This window comes from Aspergillus sclerotioniger (genome assembly GCF_003184525.1).
Source record: "Aspergillus sclerotioniger CBS 115572 chromosome Unknown BO94scaffold_15, whole genome shotgun sequence".
Taxonomy (NCBI): domain Eukaryota; kingdom Fungi; phylum Ascomycota; class Eurotiomycetes; order Eurotiales; family Aspergillaceae; genus Aspergillus; species Aspergillus sclerotioniger.
In genome coordinates, this window is record NW_020291005.1 from 866,384 (window position 1) to 885,218 (window position 18,835).

Here is an 18,835-nt window from a genome sequence, read left to right on the forward strand (position 1 = left end):
AGCCTGCAGTCTGTGTCGTTCCTGTGCTTGTCTCTTTCGCTTGGCCACACTACCTTCTCAGCACCCACCGGAGAAAATGGCTCCCATCGCTCTGCCTACTCCTGAGCCTCCTCATCTGCTTGTCTCTCCCTCCAAGACTCTCAAGAGCATCAAAGGCGACACGCCTGCTCCTTCCCTACCCACTCCCATCAAAGACTTCTTGGCTGTTGAAGAGAACTCGATAGTTGCTGCTGAAGTACCTGAAATCCTTTGCACGGCATTTGGCCTTGCACTTCGTTGCTATCGATCGGAAGGCGTGGCCTTTGAATACCATGACGAGTCGGCGGCCGGTCACGGAGCCGCCATCACCCGTAAGTGTCGCGCACAGACACCGATGACGTCACTGATCAGTGTGGCCTTTAGACATCTCGTTCGATCCAGACGAGTTCCACAAAGTCGACGATCTCCTCAAGGCTGTGAGGAGAACACTGCAAAGTGCCCGATCGGTTCTAGATGCACCCAGCAACGCATCCGCAACTCCATCATACCAGTCCTTCCGGAGCGCTGTGGTATTCCGTCAAATCCACGAAGGATCTAGCGATGACAAATCCATCCCCCCGTCACCCAAGGTAAATCCTGCCAGTCACGATTGTTAGGAGGTTGGAAACTTACTGCTTTGTAGCTTGACCTCGAGCTTCATGCCATCAACTCCGCCAATGGCATTGACATCCAACTGCTTTATACCCCATCCACCGTCTCCGAGGACCTCGTGGTTCACTTGGCCGATACCCTCCGTCAGACATTCGACTTAATCAACAACCACCCTGGAACGGAGCTTGACAAAGCAAGCTATCTGGGCCCTCTGAGTCAGCAAAAGATCTTTGACTGGAACTCAGCCCCACCTGCTGCAGTGCTCGAGTGCGCCCATGAGCTGGTCCGACAGAGAGCCTCCCTGCAGCCACAGGCACCCGCCATTGATTCATGGGATGCCCAGATGACCTACGCAGAGCTGGATTCTCTGTCAGATCGTCTGGCAACCGCCCTTGTTGATGTGGGAGTCAAGGCTGAGGTGATTGTACCTCTATGCTTCGAGAAGACGGCATGGTATGTCGTGGCCATGCTGGCCGTGCTCAAGGCCGGTGGAGCATTCGTTCCTCTTGACCCAGCGCATCCTTCCGCGCGTCTTCGCGAGATTGTCGGCCAAGTCGATGCGCCGGTCGTATTGACAACAGCTAAATACCATAGCCTTTTCGTCGACTTCTCGGTGAAGGCCATGATAGTTGATGCTGAGACAATCAAGGAACATGCCGCTCGCAACCTGGACTGCATTCCAGCGTCTGCTTCCAACCCAGAGAATCTCGCATATGTGATCTTCACCTCCGGTAGTACGGGTAAGCCCAAGGGTACGATGATCCAGCACCAGTCCTTCTGCAGTGGATCCCTGCGGCAGGGTGAAGAAGCCAACATGGGACCCCATTCTCGGATCTTTCAATTTGCGTCGTACAGTTTCGATGTCAGCATCCTGGAAATCCTCACCGGGCTCATCTTCGGTGCTTGTATCTGTATCCCGAATGAGCAGCTGGGACGTGCAGACTTTGTACAGTCCATGAATGACTTCCGTGTCAACTGGGCTTTCTTGACGCCGTCGGTACTAAAGGTCTTGTCCCCGGATCAACTACCGCTCTTGAAGACTTTGGTCTTGGGAGGTGAAGCCATGTCCGAATCGGATATGATGACATGGGCGGGAAGACTCCAGTTGATGAATGGTTACGGACCCAGTGAATGTTCCGTCGCGGCCACTGCCAATACCAAACTGAACCCCCATTCCAGTCCGCGGAATATTGGCAGAGCTATCGGTGGTGTCTGCTGGATCGTTGACCCGCAAAACCACAACGTGCTCTTGCCGGTCGGTGCTGCGGGTGAGCTCATCATCCAAGGCCCAATCGTTTCACGCGGATACCTCAAAGACTCAGTGAAGACTGCCGCAGCCTTCTTCGACAGTCCAACCTGGATGACCCCCGGTACTTCGCCAATCTGGAACCGCTTCTACAAGACTGGCGATCTCGTGCGCTATGATGCGGAGGGCATGATCCACTTCATTGGGCGGAAGGATCACCAAGTCAAGCTCCATGGACAGCGCATGGAACTGGGAGAGGTAGAGCACCATCTCTGGACCGACGGTCTTGTCCGCAATGGAATGGCTCTCGTGCCATACACTGGCCTCTGCAAGGCTCGTCTGGTTGGTATCGTGTCCCTCCACAAACAGTTCGCAACTTCCTCGGTCCAGACACACCCAATCATCCGCCTGGTGGACCATGCAGAGGCTGCGGCAGATACGCGGGAAATCGCAGAGCGCCTATCACAGCTTCTTCCCACATATATGGTCCCGACAGTCTGGATCGTTTTGGAAAGTCTTCCGTTGATGTCATCCGGCAAAATGGACCGGAAGAAGGTCGCAGATTTTGTGGCCGACATTAGCGCCGAGGCGTTCCAGCACATCATGGGTAATGCCGACAAATCCGACGAGACGCCAGTGAGCAAGACAGAGGCTCTTGTGCGCAGAGTTTGGGCGAAAACCCTTGACATCCCTGAGGACCAGATCGGCAAGCATAGCAACTTCCTGTCGGTGGGCGGTGACTCCATCAAGGCCATGGCTGCCATGTCAGAGTTCCGCCGACTGGGAGTAACTGTACTAGTAGCCGATTTGTTGCGGTACGATGTTAGCGAAGTTGCTTCAAAGATCGAAGAGTCGGGTCTTGCGGATTTGCTTCTCTTGGAAGGCCAGACGGGCAGCCAGGGTCAGCTCCCAGTGTCCCATCTGCAGCAGACGTTCCTGGAGGCGTCTCACCTGGGCAACAGTGCTGTGCACCATGCTATCCTGCTTGAACTCGGACAAAAGATCCGCATTCAGCAGCTGAGCGAGTCACTAGACACTCTGATCTCTTCCTACCCTGCGCTCACTCTTGGCTTCAAGGAGCAGAACGACACATGGTCGCAAGTTTTCAGAGATCACGACGAGCTTGAGAACCCCGCTTACCACCTGAACTTGAACCATGTCGCTAGCCTGCAGGAGGCGCAAGAGATTGTCCAGCGTCGTCAGGCCTTGCTCTGTGTGGCTGGTAACCCAAGCTTTATGGTTGATCTGTTCACTGTCCGCGGCGCACAGTATCTCTCTATTGTGGCGCATGCGGCTGTTGTTGATGTTCATTCCCTGAACACTATCATTGGCCACCTGGACTACTTGCTGCAGTCCGACGCAGAGAAAAAGAAGCATATCTGGGAAAGTCAGCTTCTGTCTCATGATGAGTTCTCTCATGCTTGGATTGACCACCTCAAAGGCGAGAGTGAAATGGGAACAATCACCCGCTCATCAGTGTCCTTTGCCAGTGTTACTTCCATCAACAAGCAGGCGTATGCGACCGAGGCCCTAGATCTGGATGCTCATGCCACTAGCCTCCTTACCGGGCCGTGCAACCTTACGTTTGGCACGAACGCAGGGGAGCTACTTCTCGCAACATTGATACTGTCATATGATCAGACCCTCAAGAACCATGGCGGTCCCTCCTCAGCTATTGTCGAAGGCTCGGCACGTCAGTCGACAGGGGGTCATGTGGGACAGTTCTCTCTGCTGCAGCCCGTAAATGTGTCGAGCCAGCGAGACCAGATGACTCTTCAACTAATCCGGGAGACCAAAGACCAGGTCCGCCACAAGGGAGAGAAGACGCTGTCTGAATCTGCAGATCTCATCTTCAGCCATGGCATTTCGGGCCAAGCTGTTGGAGGTGTCGTGTTGAAACAGACGACATCAAGTGAGCCACGCAGTCTAAGCGCCATCATTCCCACGGTGATCCAGGTTTCCTCTTTCATCGAAGACGGCCAGCTCAAGATCACTGTCGGATCTGACCAAGTCCGCAGTCAAGAGCTATCTCAACTTGTCAGCCAGTTCAAACAAAACATTGCGCAGACAGTGGATCTCCTGGCATCTGGCACCGTGAGAGAATTTACGCTGGCAGACTTCCCACTGCTCTCCCTCGATTACCAATCCCTCGAGAGAATGAACCGCCAGAGCTTCCCACGACTAGGTCTCAAGTCACACCAAATACAGGACGTGTATCCTTGCTCCCCTTTGCAGCAAGGTCTTCTCATGAGCCAGGCCAGGAAGCAGGGCAGCTACAACGTCTCGATTGGATGGGAAGTCATTCCCAGTGCATCCTCTGACCGAGTCGACATTGGAAGACTGCTTTCTGCGTGGCAAAAGGTGGTAGATTTCCACCCCGCATTGAGAACGATCTTTACCGATGATCTCGGTGGCAAAGACCCGTACGCCCAGATTGTTCTGAGACGTCCTAGAGCAGAGATCTCGGTGACACCTTGCTCAGACGCTGGCGTTGAATCTATCCTCGAGGAGACGATTGATCTAGGCACGAGCCCGGTGGTCCCTCCACATCGGTTCTCCATCAACTTCACGGCTGAAGGCAAAGTCTTCTGCAGAGTCGATGCTAGTCATACCATTGTCGATGGTGTTTCCAAGTCATTGATTATGAGAGATCTCAGGCGAGCCTATGAAGGAAGTCTGGACACGCGTACGGAAGGCGCCAGGTACAGTGAGTTCGTCAAATACGTCGCCAACAACGACATGTCGGCCAGTGTTGCGTTCTGGAAGAATCAGCTTGCGGACGTCGAGCCATGCTACTTCCCCAAGTTGGCCGATACTAAAGCTGTGCCTGAACTCAAGTACGCCCAAGTACTGCTGGAGACGCCCGCCAGTGCTCTGCGCGAGTTCTGCGTCTCTCACAGCATCACACTGTCCAACCTTCTCCAGACCGTCTGGGCACTCGTGTGTCGATGCTACGTTGGCCGAGACGATGTCTGCTTCGGCTACCTGGCATCGGGCAGGGATGCACCCATCGAAGATCTGGTCAACATGGTTGGTCCGACGATCAGTGTCCTGATATGCAAGGCATTGCTCGACGATTCCACGATTGTCAAGGACGCGTTGAAGACGTGCCAGTCGGAATTCCTGGATTCTCTTTCCCACCAACACTGCTCGCTCGCGGAGATTCAGCATGCACTTGGGCTTGCAGGCATGCCGCTTTTCAACACCGGTATCTCCTTCCAGACCATGACTGGTGTCGACAGTGATGACACTACCGCCGATGTTGACTTTGAGGGTCTCGTCGTTCGAGAACCGACTGAGGTATGCATTCACCCGGAGATATTTTGCATTAGCTGACATTAGCAGTACAACATTACGGTCCACGTTATCGATTCGCCGGACAACGTGGATGTGAAGCTCGGATACTGGACTAACTGTCTGTCGGAATCCCAGGCTCAATCCGTCTCGGGAACTTTCTCTGCCATTCTCAAGTCTGTGCTCGAAAACCCCGAAGCTCGAGTTGATCAACTCAGTGTTATTGGTCGATACGATCTGTCGCAGATTGTTTCCTGGAATCAGGATGTACCAGAAACGTCCCAGTCTACGGTCCCAGACCTCGTGCTTGAACAGATCCAACGCACTCCCCGGGCCATTGCAATCGATACTCTGCGTGAAAAGGTGACGTACGAGGAGTTTGGACAGATGTGGTCGGCCCTGTCTCAGCACCTGACTCAACTTGGTGTTGGTCCTGGAGATTTCGTGCCCTTGACATTCGAAAAGTCCGCATGGGCGATCGTTTCCATGCTCGCTGTTCTGGCCGCTGGAGCTGCGTTCGTGCCACTTGATCCGAAGACCCCAGTGGAGCGTCTGCGCGAGGCTGCTCTCCAAACTGCAGCAAAGCTCATCCTGGCATCTCCCAAATATGCCTCCAACTGGGAAGGTCTGGTCCCGGCTATTGTCAGTGTTGATCGTACCAACCTCGATGAGTTGAGAAATACGGTCAACGGGCTCAGACCAGAGGCAGTAAAGGCTCGTCCTCAACATGACGCATATGTCATCTTCACCTCTGGCAGCACAGGAAAGCCCAAGGGATGTGTTGTGCAACACTCTGCCTTCTGTTCCGGAGCCTTGGCTCAGGGAAAGCTCGCCTGTCTAGGCCCCGAATCCCGCGTGTTGCAGTTTGCCTCCTATAGCTTTGACGTTAGTCTCCTCGAGATCATGACATCCCTCATGTTCGGTGCGTGTATCTGCGTGCCGGATGAGGACCTCGGGAAAGACATCAAGCGCTGCATCAACGAGTTTGCGATCAATTGGACATTCATGACTCCATCCGTTCTTAAGCTTCTGCAGCCAACTGATGTGCCTTCCCTGAAGACCTTGGTTCTCGGTGGCGAGGCTCTTTCAAAGGGTGACATCATCACCTGGGCCGACAAACTGCAGCTGTACAATGGATACGGGCCCAGTGAGTGTTCTGTCGCAGCAGCGGCTAATCCAGGCCTGCAGACTACTACTGATCCAGCCAACATTGGAAATGCCGTTGGTGGTTTGCTTTGGGTCGCGGATGCAAAGCAGCCATCCCAATTGCTTCCCATTGGGGCCGTTGGTGAGCTTTTGATTTCAGGGCCAATCCTGGCAAGAGGCTACCTGGGCGATCCCGAGAAGACTGCCGCTGCATTTGTTGAACAGAAGAGCTTTATCCCGGGATCTGAGGAGCAGGAGCGATTCTATCGTACTGGTGATCTCGTGCGGTACAACGCCGATGGTACCATTCATTTCATCGGACGAGCTGATGGACAAGTCAAGATTCGCGGTCAGCGTGTCGAACTGGGTGAGATCGAGTACAACATCGAGCGTGATGAGAATATCCACCATGCGCTCACTTTGCTTCCGTCTCAGGGACCGTTTAAAAAGCAGCTCCTGGCTGTTGTGTCTTTCAAGGGCTTCGATCTCCCCGCTGAGGATGGACAGATTTCTCTCGTGCCAGAAGACCGGAGACCCGAGATCATGGCAGTCGTGACCAAAATCGCTAACACCATATCGGCAGCCCTTCCAGTTTACATGGTCCCTGCTCTGTGGGTGCCGGTGAATGCAATCCCTCTTCTGCCTTCTGGTAAGTTGGACCGGAAGAAGGTCCGCCGCTGGGTCGAGGCGCTGGACGACGCTACGTACGAGCAGATTGCCAACGTAGGATCGAAAGCCAGTGGCCGAGGCCCAAGCACGCCTACCGAGGCTGAACTGCGACGGATCTGGGCCTCTGTGCTCAACCGCCCAGAGGAACAAATCAGTATGGAGCGGTCCTTCCAGAGCCTAGGTGGTGATTCCATTTCCGCCATGCAGGTGATCGCCCAGTGCCGTGATGCTAAGCTATCGCTCGCGGTCAAGGATTTGATCCAATGTCCTACTATCGCCGAACTGGCGGTGCGAGTGCGGCCTTTGGACGAGGAAGCCGAGCCAGTGGAGGAAGACATTGGCGTTCCATTCAACCTCTCTCCCCAGCAGACGTGGGAGTTTGACTTGAAACAGCACTGCGACCTTAATCGTTACAACACTACGTTCCTTCTGTCGATTCATAGCGATGCGGACCTGGAGCCAGTCGTTGACGCGACAGTCCAACGTCATCCCATGCTTCGTGCTCGGTTCCAGCGCGATGTCTCTGGACGGTGGATGCAGTATATTCCTATTGACCAGACCAACAGTCACTTATATGAGGAGCTGGAGGTGCCTGACGTGACAGCCATCGAACCATACACCGCTCCTAACCAGTCCGGTTTCGATTTGGAGCGTGGTCCTTTGATGCGTGCTATCGTCTTCAAGCTTCCGAACGGAGACCGCTATCTTGCTCTCACAGTGCACCATATGGTCATCGACACGGTTTCCTGGCGAATCCTCCTCCAAGATCTTCAGCAGGGCTTGTCCTCCGGAGCCATCACCTCCCACCGATCTGACTCTTTTGCCCTGTGGTGTCGCCGACTCAAGGAACATGCCGACCAGAAATGGACTCCCGAATACGTGCTGCCCTTCTCGATTCCTGCACCCCGATACGACTACTGGCAGATGGAGGAATCCATGAACCTGTTCGTGACCGAAACCATCCAGGAGTTTTCTCTCGACACCAAGACCACCGCTCGTTTGATGGGTAAATGCAACCACCAGTTCGAGACCAAACCACTCGATATTTTCTTGTCGGCAATCTTCCACGCATTCAGCGCCACCTTCAGTGACCGTCCCGTGCCCGCGGTTTTCATCTACAGTCATGGTCGTGATGAGTTTGGCGGCGATCTCGACGTCTCTAACACGATCGGATGGTTCACCTCATCCACCCCGGTGGTGATCCAGCCATCCGAGGATATCGTGGATGACCTGCAGGCTGTGCGCGACGTGCGTGCCAGCGTCCCGGGTAACGGAGTCCCGTACTGGGCAACCCGCTGGCTGACCGATGATGGACACGCCGCTTTTGAGCACCACAGCCCGTTTGAGCTGTCCATGAACTACCTCGGTCAGTACCAGCAGCTGGAGCGGGACGATTCAGTCCTTCGCTATGTGGACGTCAACAAGCCGAAGGCGACTGGCTCTGGCTCGGGTCTTCTTCGGACCGCGCTGGTCGAAACCCAGGCCATCGTCATCGGCGACTCGCTGCAGATTAAGTTTGTGTACAACACGCGCATGGCACGGCAGAAGCAGCTGCTCGAGTGGCAGGCGAAGGTGAAGGAGTCGTTGTTGGAGATTGCGGAGCGTCTGGGAGATGGTGTTGAGTGAGCGAATTCCTCCTTTGATTTGTATATAATATTGGTTCATGGTTTCTGCTGCTGCAATTTTGTGGTGTATATCTGGATTATGCTGTTTATTGTCGATTGGCGTTGGAAGCGAGATTGCCCATCATCTCATTGATTGATCATTGTATATAATTGTCGTCATACAACTTCACATTCTGCAAACTTTCCCTAACCGCGAAGCTGCCATGTAGAGCCACGCCTTACCTTGTATGCTTCATCGATGGTCCCCCTTTGAGACAAATATGCCCGTTTTCCAGCCTTCCAATCGAATAACTCCATTCTGGCCGCTGTTGTCTCCGTAGATACCGTCATCGTATACACTACAGTCGTAGTCGCCAGCGATGCGAAAGCCCTCGATGCAGTCCCTCGAAAAAATCGGCCTAGTCAATGGATAACGCAGATTTGGAGTCGTACATTGTGTCCGATGTCGCATTCGAAATCCTTGGATTACTCAACGCCCGGCATGACTGCGTATATGCTCCCGCCCCTGCGTTCTTATTGTCAAGAATTTCCAACTAACTTGAAACCGTATATGCAGCTCAACAATCCCGCCCCGGTATTATCGTGATGTTGGTCGGCACGAGTTCGGTGTGGTGTCGTTGGTTTCTTGCGTGATTTTGCGTTGTGTTGGTAGTGACCAGCCTATCGTCGCAGCTCAAGTCGAGTACTCTGCATCATGGAGGACCGGTCAAAGTATGACTCGTTGAAGTCATAGCCAGCTCTGCTCTGAAGTGTTGAGTTGAAATGCAGTGTGGTGGTCGGTGTTCCCGATAGATCGAGTTGCTAATTTCCCGCGTGCCGTCCACGGGTCTTGCAGCCTGCCAAGTTGGTAGTAATCCAAGACCCGAGAAAAGCGTTAGCAGCCACCACCCAACCCAAGCCCGCGCGTAAATGTCGGCATCATGACCATGAAACGACAGGGAATGCGGGCGAATATGACTGCCTACCGATGGCTCAACCAGCCAGGCAGCTGCGAAAAAGCGGCCGTTCTTTGTCTCTAAGTAGTGGTCGGAAGCACGGCGGAAGTGGGATGCCGCCGTCACGCGTCGATCCGGCTTTGCCCTGTTTGCCCTTTTTTCAGGGTCCACCGGCTGCTGATGTGCTGATTGGCCCGAGCGTAAAAATGCACCGGGCAGCGGCGATCCACGCTTGGCCGCTGCCCGATCCGTGCTATTTCGGTCGCGTACGCGCCGCCCACTCAGCACCGCGGATGATGGCGGCAGAATCCACCCGGCGCCCGCCGGTTGGCTGCTGCGTAAATATGCTCCTCGATCCCGACAAAACTAACCCTGAGTTTATCCCGATTTTGACGCTATCGACGTCGCCGATCTGCGGAGTCAGAATGGCGCCAGGCAGACGAAATGCCTCTGTTTCATTTATAGGCGGGCTGTCCGCTCGTAGGTTTCTCCTGAGGATGCATGTTCATCGGTACGGCGGTATATATACATGGCGCATCGGATCATCACCACCACCACCACCACTATCGTCCACCAATACTACTACTAGTAGTCTTCCGCACCCAGGCCTGACTGCCTTGGAGTGACAACCTCAGGCATTCACTCCCCACACAATTCTCATCTCCTAATATTTTGATTGACAAAAGAATCTCACCATGACAACCGTCACTGCCCCGGCGCCCTGGATCACCAGCAGTCAACAATGTACCCTCGAGACCTGTCCCATGTCCTATGCGCACATCACCTACCTACCCAACCTCGGCGGTAACGCATTCTACATCGCCCTCTTCGCCCTCTTCATCCCCGTACAATGCTATCTCGGCATCCGCCATCGCACATGGGGATACCTCTTCGGGACCATCTGTGGTCTAATCCTGGAAGTACTCGGCTACATAGCGCGCATCTACATGCGCCATAACCCGTTCATTGACCGGTGGTTCATCATGTATGTCCCTTTCCAAACCCCTCCAAAACAACAAATCTGACCCCAAGAAAGGTACCTCGTCTGCCTCACCATCGCCCCCGCCTTCCTCAGCGGCGCCATCTACGTCTCCCTGGCCCGAATCGTCGGCGCCTACAGCGCGCAAATCTCCCGCATAAAACAACGCAGCTACAGTCTGATCTTCATCAGCTTCGACATCATCTCCCTCCTCCTACAAGCCGCCGGCGGCGCCATCACCACCTCCAACTCCGCCTCCACCGTCCAAGACGGCATCAACATCATGATCGCCGGTCTGGCCTCCCAAGTCGCCTCCCTAACCCTCTACATCGTGATCGTCCTCGACTTCGCCTACCGCGTGTTTAGTCTGAGCGCCCGGAACCCCTCTGCAAGCAACAACACGACCTTCCGTCTCGCAAACACCACGAAACGCGAATCCGATTCCCAGGACCTCGTCGTCTCTGATACCGGTCTAATTACCCTGAACCCGGAATTCGCGGCCCTGAGGGCGTCGAATCGCTGGAAGGCGTTCCTGTTCTGTCAGGGTCTCGCCGTCGTGTGTATCTACATTCGGAGTTGTTTTCGAGTCGCCGAGTTGTGTGGTGGGTTTAGTTCGCATTTGGCGAATGATCAGACCACGTTTATGGTGCTCGAGGGGATGATGATTTCGATTGCGGTCATTGCCATGAGTACTTGGGGACATCCGGGCATTGGGTTTAATGGACGGTGGGAGGCGTTGAATTATCCGATGTTTCGCGTTGGGAGGAAGAAGGGGGAAAGTCAGGCGGAGGCTTAGTGGGGGGAGTTGTGTGTTGTTATGATGATGCATCTGGTTTGGTTATGGGTGTGATTGATTTGTTTCTTTTGTGTTTGGTTTGGCCGGTCTGGTGTTGTGGTGTTGAGCGTGGTGTATACTAGCTTTGTCTAGAAAATCAGGGTATAGAGTTCCTGCAGGTGCATAGCTATCAATAAGTATATCTATCAAATGTGTTGAGTCATGGTTCCGTGCGCTTGTCTGTAGATGGCCAACGGCATAATGCTTTCGTCCTGGATGCATGGCAGTGTCATTGAGTAACCGAGATTCCATGGCTGCCATCTACATTCGGGTGGAAGAATGCTCAGTCAGGCTTCATTCAGATCAAGCTAGCGCTATCTACTAGAACAATACCACCCACAGCGAAAGTCAACTACCTAGTAAAGAACGACACACCCAAAGCACTCCACAACTAGTCGCGATTGACGGTCAGACAAACCGGCCGTTCAGGCATAGACCCCAGTGGAAGCCAGATGGTAAGAATGCCGTCCTTGTAGCGCACTTCTGCCGCATTCCAATCGACCGGCTTGTCCAAGATGAACGAGCGAGAGAAAAATCCAATCTCGCGCTCTGCCAACTTCCACTCTGGTTCATCTTGCCGGGGTTGATCGTCATCTTCTTCACTCTCCGGAGTCATTTTTTGGATTTCTTCCCGGCGCGGGATGGTTACACGACCCTGAATGCCTTCGCCCCGTCCCCGTCCCCGTCCGCGTCCCCGTCCCTGTCCCTGTCCCTGTCCCCGTCCCCTTCCTCGACCTCGACCTCGAGTTCCATACCCTTGCTGGGCGCGTCCATCTAGTGAGCTTCCTTCGTCTCGCTGTATTGGTCGACCTCGCCAACTTTCCCCGTCTTGCAGGTTTCGGTCGCCTCGTTGATCTGGGGAGGGCTGAGTTCCCTGTCCACCAAGCTTATTCCACACGCCCGTGGCCGGTTGACCCCTCCAAGCGCCTCCATCACGATTGGCCGGGACATGGGGACTTGGGGCCGCTTCACCAGCCTTGGTACCTACAGGCGCACGGCTGGCGTTGGCAAAGCAGGTTTCTTCAGCCTCCTCATCTCGTGCACTGGTCTGTTCAAGGAGCATTTTGTCCAGAAGAACATGCATCGGAACCGAATAATATTCCTCGGCATTCACCTTCGAGTCGGGTTTAAAGTCCGGAGGAGGGCCAGGGTATGCGCGTTGGAGAGTGCCGGAGATCACCAAAGTCTGAAAGCCACTGATTTCAATAGCGATGTTATCTTTTGTGGAGCCGGGCAATTCCCCATCCAGATAATAGCCACCCTCGAGAAGGCGCAGGTCGAATGCAGGTCGGATGGGCTCGGGAGTTCCGAGAGGCGCCCGGAGAAGGGGGTTCGGTCCATCTGCCTGCTCCATGTCGAAGACACCCATATCGATAGTCTCGAATCCAATGTATTAAAGAGCGTGTGATAGAGATCGTGCGATAAAATGTGTAGTAAGTATGGTTGTGGTGTGGGATGATGTCGAGTAGACGTTCGATGCAGCCGGAGAGGTTTACAACTTCTGGACCTTGTAGAGGTAGCTGCCACCCAAGGTAGGAACAAGTGAGCAACGATGTAGCTAGGAAGGTGCCCGGGTGATGGCTTCTTCATAGAACAACCCTGGTACTGCTTCAGAGGGATGAAAGGTCACTCAGCATACCATTAAACACAGTGGTGACATGCAAGCAGTTGGCCTGCTTCCGACCGTTCCTACCATATCCTACACACGGCACAATGTTCCTTGCAGTATGACACTCACATCACCACCCGAGGTAACTTGGCATCACCTCAGGCCGAAAGCTTCACCAGCTCCGAATGAAACGATTCGACCCATTGTACCGACCGCTGTCAAACCATAAAGACCCGTGGAGACTGCAACCCAGGCCGCCAGCACACCTCCAAGTATCCCGACTACTCCGATTCCGACTCGTCCGGCTGCATCACCTTGTCATCGAGTTCCTATTCCTCATCAGCAGGAAGCGACCAAGCTGCACTTCGGTATCCCTACCTTGGTCAATCTCGCCTTCAGATTCGCCAACTGGCTCTCTTTTATGACCAGGTGGCGGTCATCATCGAGGTCTTCGACAATATAGTCGTGTCTTTCTTGGTCGTACTTGAGGATGATGGCTTTCACGGATGGATCGCACTCGATGAGGACTCCTGTTTACCGGTCGATTAGCTCGATTAGCTGGGACCGGGGATGGCTGCGGTTGGCATACCTCTGACGGCGCGGGGCATGATGCTCTGGGGAAATTGGGAGATGTCGACCGCACGTGGGGTATGAAGATTGCGGGATTTTATTCGAGGGGGACGAGGAGAAGGAGTGGGTTGCACGGCGCCAAAGTCGACGAGCGAAGATGGCCGAGATTCCGCGGCCAAGCGATGCCAAGACTTGCTTCCTCAGGCACCGAGGCCGCCACCGAGGTCTGCCCGTTTTCTCAGGCGATGTTCTACTAGATACTTCAGAGAGTTACAAGATATTCTTTGGCATGGTCTATTTTTGATCGGTGTGCGCCTTTTGAGTTGCTTAACGGATAGTAGAGGACTCGAGCTGTCGGAGGTCATCTGACCTGCTACACTTATTAAGGTAGTCATATGCAGCCTAGTGCATTTTACACGCACTGTTGACTTCTCGAACCTCCGATTGTTTATATCCGATTGTTTATAGTAGTTACATCGCATGACAGTACGGGGAACCATCCCCTGCAGAACTCCAGTTTCACTCCAAATACACCCAAATCTGGTAGCATTGCAGCATGAGCGCATTTGCGACATGACCTTAAGCAGGTCATTAACTACTACTCAGGTGGTTCGGCCTCCCTCGGGGGAGAATGGTTGATGCCTAAAGCTTCCTGCCCAATCGTGATACACGTCGGAGGCATTGATTCCGATTCCGACGAGGATGAGACGATACGCCCTCTCGACTCTCTCGAGGAACTCTCGTAGCACAGTTATACTTCTCCGCGACGCGTGTCATCGAATGTAGATATGGCCTCAAAGAGAATTTACCCTGCAATTCGAATATCTACTGTAAGAAATGCCCTTCACCCGCAACGACTATACGGTGGCATGGATCTGCGCCTTGCCGCTGGAACTGGCAGCCGCCAAGGCCATGCTGGACAAGCTTCACCCTCCTCTCCCCCAGCCAGAGACCGACCACAATGTCTACACATTGGGGAGGGTTAACAGCTACAATGTGGTGGTGGCCTGTCTGCCTGGTGGGGTCTACGGGACCATCTCCGCCACAGCTGTGGTCTCACATATCATCTCCACCTTTCGGAATATCCGGTTCGGATTGATGGTGGGGATTGGAGGTGGAGTCCCGAGCCAAAAGGCTGACATTCGTCTTGGGGACGTGGTGATCAGCAAGCCAACAGCCACGTCAACTGGTGTGATCCAATATGACTATGGCAAGACCCTGCGTGACGGACGATTCCAGCATACCGGGTCGCTCAATAAACCTCCCTCGGTGTTGTTGAAGGCCATGTCCCAAATGGAGAGTGATTATATGACCGGGAAGAGACTGGTTAACGAAATCTTGACGGAGGTATTGCACAACCGGGAGGAAATGAGAGAGCAATTTTCGCGACCGCAAGACGACTGGCTATTTCAACCAACATACACTCATGAGGAGAGCCAACACAACTGCTCGGCTTGTGATCCGACCAAGTTGGTGAATCGTCCCGAGCGGAGAACCGATGCCCCTTATTTTCATTATGGCTTGATTGCTTCCGGAGATCAGGTCATGAAAGACGCCAAGTCTCGAGATGCCATTGCTCAGGATCTAGACATACTCTGCTTTGAGATGGAGGCTGCTGGGCTCATGGACGAACTCCGGTCACTTGCTATTCGAGGAATCTGTGACTACTGTGATTCCCACAAACATAAACAGTGGCAAGGATATGCCGCTCTTGCTGCTGCTTCCTATGCGAAGGCCCTCCTGTCAGTGGTTCCCATTTACTGGAGCCAGAAGGCATCCCCTGAACCAAGGGAACCAGTTTGGATGGTCCCCTTTAGAAAGAACCTGGGGTTTGTGGGTCGGGAAGAAGAAATCGCCAGAGCTGAAGGATTGATCATGCAACAAGACGGACCTGGCAGAGTTGCTATCTGCGGACTGGGCGGAGTTGGGAAGACACAGGTGGCACTTGAACTCGCTTACCGTATGCGAACAGTAGACCCCGAGTGCTCGATTTTCTGGGTCTCTTGTACCAGCTACGAGAGCGTGGGACAAGCATACATGAGCATCGCCCCAAAGCTAGGAATGACCGCCATAAAACCGGCAGAGGCAAAAGAGAATGTCAAAGCCTATCTCAGCCAGGGAAATGCTGGGAAGTGGCTTCTTCTTTCTGATAACGCAGATGATGCGGAGATGTGGAGCAAGAATAACACCAATGCTCCAGTACTGACGGATTTTCTGCCTTAATGCGAGCAGGGCCATATCATCTTCACCACGTGCAGCCGGAAGATAGCCGTGAACCTAGCCTCACCTCATGTGATTACAATCTCTGAACCAGACACAGAGACTGCCGTGAAAATTCTACAGAATTCACTTGTTGACAGAATCTCACCTAGTGATCGCGATACAGCCACTACTCTACTTGAGCAACTGGCCTTTCTCCCATTAGCAATCATCCAGGCGGCAGCGTACATTAATACAAACTACATTGGCCTCTCTGACTACCTCATGCTGCTACAGGAGCAGGAACCCGATGTGATTGACTTATTGAGTGAAGACTTTGGGGATGAAACGCGATACAAAGACGCCCAGAATCCCGTGGCTTTAACCTGGTTCATATCTTTTCAGCAGATTCAGCGATCAAATCAACTCGCGGTGAACTATCTGTCATTTATGGCCTGCATCAATCCTCGCGGCATTCCACGTTCATTGCTTCCCCAGCCGATGTCGAACAAGGAGAAATTCGAGGCCATCGGCACCCTCAAAGCGTTCTCCTTTGTTAGCGAAGAGAGTGGGGACCGTTCTCTAAATTTACACCGACTAGTCCATCTCGCAACTCGGGACTGGATGAGAAAGAACCGACATTTCAGCCTGCAAATCTTGAAAACTGCAGACCGATTGAGCGAAGCTTTCCCAAGCAGGGACCACATCAATCGGAAAGTGTGGCGGCAATACCTACCGCATGCCCTTTCACTAACAGCATAAGCGGACTTTCAAAAGAACCAAGAGAAACATATTCACTTGATTGAGAATATCTGGGGATGTTTGTATAGCGATGGCAGATGGAAAGAAGCAGAAAGGATGGGGATGCAGATGGTAGAGCTCCGCAAGCAAGCACTAGGGCCAGAGCATCCATCTATCATTACTAGTATGAACAACCTAGCATCGACATACTTGGAACAAGGACGATGGAAAGAAGCAGAAGAGCTGGAGGTGCAGATACTACAGCTCAGCAAGCAAGTCTCAGGGCCAGAGCATCCAACCACCCTTACCAGCATGAGTAACCTAGCATCCACATACCGGAACCAGGGACGATGGAACGAAGCAGAAGAACTAGAGAAGCAAGAGATGGCGCTCTGCAAGCAAGTCCTAGGCCCAGAGCATCCATCTACACTCATCAGCATGAGCAACCTGGCCTCAACATACTGGAATCAAGAACATTGGGATAAGGCAGAAGAGCCAGGAGAGCGGGTAACAAAGCTCTACAAGCGAGTTCTGGGTCCAGAACATCCACCGACCCTTACTAGCATGAGCAACCTGGCCTCAATATACCAAGATCAGGGTCGATGGAACGAAGCAGAAACGCTAAAGATACAAGTCTTAGATCTCCGCAAGCAAGTCCTGGGCCCAGAGCATCCAGATACTCTAGTCAGCATGAACAATCTAGCCGTCCTATGGGAACTACAGGGAAAGGCCGAAGACGCCTTATCTCTGATGGAAAATTGCGTAGAGCTCTGCTACAAATTCTTGGGTCCAGATCACCCGGATACCATCTCCTCGGCAGACAGTCTCAGCGACTGGAGAACAGCACGAAATTCCCCACCAGCACAACAACCTTAAGCCGAAACCTCTCCCGCTTTGCCCATTCACAAGCGACCTTCCAAACGGAGACGATCTGACTCCAAACCTGTCACAGGTGACAAACGACGGGCATTCCGGAGGGTTTTCCGGAGATGATGATCTATGTTAATTCATCCTTTGACTGCGGCTGGATTTGACATGTACTTTAACAAACGTATAATTTTCCAAAGACAACTGTCTGTGGTGACTTATGTCTACGTAGTAAAAGAGGTTGTAAGAGTAGAGAATGGTCGATCTTTCGACTGAATTCTTTACTCCTGATTGGAATGATCATAGGACGCCAGACCAAGAGGGTAAATGACCTCACTGCATCTGAATACCACATGAAGACTGCAAGGCTGACCGCGAATCGTCTGAAGCATCCCTGCTCTTATAGGTTGATAAATAGAATTGTTGTGATTCCGTGCCCAGGGAGTTGAGTAAGCGCCGCAATGCAGCCTCAATATAACTACGTCTAGGTAGATGGAGTGTAGTACAAGGCCATTTTTAGCTGTGGGGTTGGCGCTATAAATACTGATATTGAAAGAGATTAACTGCCGAGAAATCTAACAATAGCGATCTGAGATCTATGAACAATGAACAATGAACAATGAACAATGAACAATGAACAAAGTGAACAATTGTGAACAATTGTACTTTTTGTGCTGTGCTTACTGTCACTAGTCTCTGGGCCGAGCGGGTAGGTACGGTTGCCTGTATGTACCATATATGCTATTTACTTATTCAATCACTGTGCGGAGAACACGCACGGGGTTCATGGAGCTGTAGCAATCAACTGGTAAAGACAAGGGCAGGTCCTGCACACTTGCACGCTGTACTTCAACGTGTTATGGACTCTGACTACCTGTAGAGCAACAAGTAAGGATCCCTGCACTTTAGACGGCTGTGGTGCCAAGCTCCTCAGGCACCAAGGCACCAAGGCATCCGCATCAACAGCGACCGTGCCATGCACGCGTGGCACGATGCCCGTGCTCGATTTTCATCCATCCAACGGCCACCTCGCATCATCGTTGACAAATCGGTATGGCGTCCAGCTACAAGGCAGAAGAAATTAAATATGAAGAAGCCGTGCGCGTGTACAATGACAAAAAGTCCCGGAATGAAATTGTCTCCATGCGCCGGCTCGCGCGTGATCTCGGCCTGAATTATAGTCGGCTACGCGGTCGAATCATCGGCAGACAATCCCGATGTGCCCGAAAACGCGTCAATCTACGCCTGGATGACGCGCAGTATCAGGAGCTGTTCCAACATCTTGATACGTTAAATCAAGAGGTTACGCCCCTGACGCCGCAGTTAATCAAGGCGGCGGCAGAGGCCATTCTTCAACGCATGCAACCGGATCCTACCAAAGCGCCCCCCAAGCTATCCAAAATGTGGGCCTATCGTTTCATAGACCAGCACCCGCAGTACTCGAACGAGAAACACCAGGCCAAAGGCTACCAGAAGTGTGATGCGCAAAT

At 53.0% G+C, this 18,835-nt stretch overlaps 6 protein-coding genes across 6 annotated transcripts; 3 read left to right on the forward strand and 3 right to left on the reverse strand.

The window, feature by feature from the left end:
- Nucleotides 1-76: 76 nt before the first annotated feature.
- BO94DRAFT_597347 (nonribosomal peptide synthase) lies at nucleotides 77-8,727 on the forward strand (the record flags this gene model as incomplete). The annotated part of the gene is made up of 4 exons (XM_025616272.1): nucleotides 77-350; nucleotides 403-608; nucleotides 662-5,176; nucleotides 5,222-8,727. The coding sequence occupies 4 exons, from the start codon at nucleotides 77-79 to the stop codon at nucleotides 8,609-8,611; spliced, it is 8,385 nt and encodes a 2,794-aa protein (XP_025467199.1). The 3' UTR covers nucleotides 8,612-8,727.
- On the reverse strand, nucleotides 8,704-9,181 carry BO94DRAFT_87640 (uncharacterized protein). The gene is made up of 2 exons (XM_025617723.1): nucleotides 9,043-9,181; nucleotides 8,704-8,993 (listed from the first exon to the last, which is right to left on the reverse strand). Exons 1-2 carry the CDS (start codon nucleotides 9,059-9,061, stop codon nucleotides 8,797-8,799), a joined length of 216 nt encoding a protein of 71 aa, XP_025467200.1. The 5' UTR covers nucleotides 9,062-9,181; the 3' UTR covers nucleotides 8,704-8,796.
- An 836-nt stretch (nucleotides 9,182-10,017) lies between these two features.
- BO94DRAFT_517852 (RTA1 domain-containing protein) lies at nucleotides 10,018-11,497 on the forward strand. Its single transcript, XM_025610013.1, has 2 exons — nucleotides 10,018-10,530; nucleotides 10,582-11,497. Exons 1-2 carry the CDS (start codon nucleotides 10,241-10,243, stop codon nucleotides 11,318-11,320), a joined length of 1,029 nt encoding a protein of 342 aa, XP_025467201.1. The 5' UTR covers nucleotides 10,018-10,240; the 3' UTR covers nucleotides 11,321-11,497.
- Nucleotides 11,498-11,598: 101 nt separating this feature from the next.
- Nucleotides 11,599-13,126, reverse strand: BO94DRAFT_535753 (Hsp20/alpha crystallin family protein). Its single transcript, XM_025611855.1, has 2 exons — nucleotides 12,999-13,126; nucleotides 11,599-12,879 (listed from the first exon to the last, which is right to left on the reverse strand). Exon 2 carries the CDS (start codon nucleotides 12,726-12,728, stop codon nucleotides 11,751-11,753), a length of 978 nt encoding a protein of 325 aa, XP_025467202.1. The 5' UTR covers nucleotides 12,729-12,879; nucleotides 12,999-13,126; the 3' UTR covers nucleotides 11,599-11,750.
- tfb5 (TFIIH complex subunit TFB5) lies at nucleotides 13,000-13,666 on the reverse strand. Its single transcript, XM_025611856.1, has 3 exons — nucleotides 13,558-13,666; nucleotides 13,347-13,498; nucleotides 13,000-13,297 (listed from the first exon to the last, which is right to left on the reverse strand). The coding sequence occupies exons 1-3, from the start codon at nucleotides 13,574-13,576 to the stop codon at nucleotides 13,250-13,252; spliced, it is 219 nt and encodes a 72-aa protein (XP_025467203.1). The 5' UTR covers nucleotides 13,577-13,666; the 3' UTR covers nucleotides 13,000-13,249.
- A 629-nt stretch (nucleotides 13,667-14,295) lies between these two features.
- Nucleotides 14,296-17,354, forward strand: BO94DRAFT_575656 (purine and uridine phosphorylase; the record flags this gene model as incomplete). The annotated part of the gene is made up of 3 exons (XM_025615089.1): nucleotides 14,296-15,737; nucleotides 15,771-16,454; nucleotides 16,515-17,354. Exons 1-3 carry the CDS (start codon nucleotides 14,376-14,378, stop codon nucleotides 17,352-17,354), a joined length of 2,886 nt encoding a protein of 961 aa, XP_025467204.1. The 5' UTR covers nucleotides 14,296-14,375.
- Between the last annotated feature and the right edge of the window lie 1,481 nt (nucleotides 17,355-18,835).

Coding starts and splice junctions, on each gene's coding strand:
- BO94DRAFT_517852 (XM_025610013.1), top strand. CDS start 10,241: ATGACAACCGTCACTGCCCCGGCGCCCTGGATCACCAGCAGTCAACAA. Junction 10,531..10,581: donor ATTGACCGGTGGTTCATCAT/GTATGTCCCTTT, acceptor ACCCCAAGAAAG/GTACCTCGTCTGCCTCACCA.
- BO94DRAFT_535753 (XM_025611855.1), bottom strand. CDS start 12,728: ATGGGTGTCTTCGACATGGAGCAGGCAGATGGACCGAACCCCCTTCTC.
- tfb5 (XM_025611856.1), bottom strand. Junction 13,298..13,346: donor TGAAGGCGAGATTGACCAAG/GTAGGGATACCG, acceptor GATGAGGAATAG/GAACTCGATGACAAGGTGAT.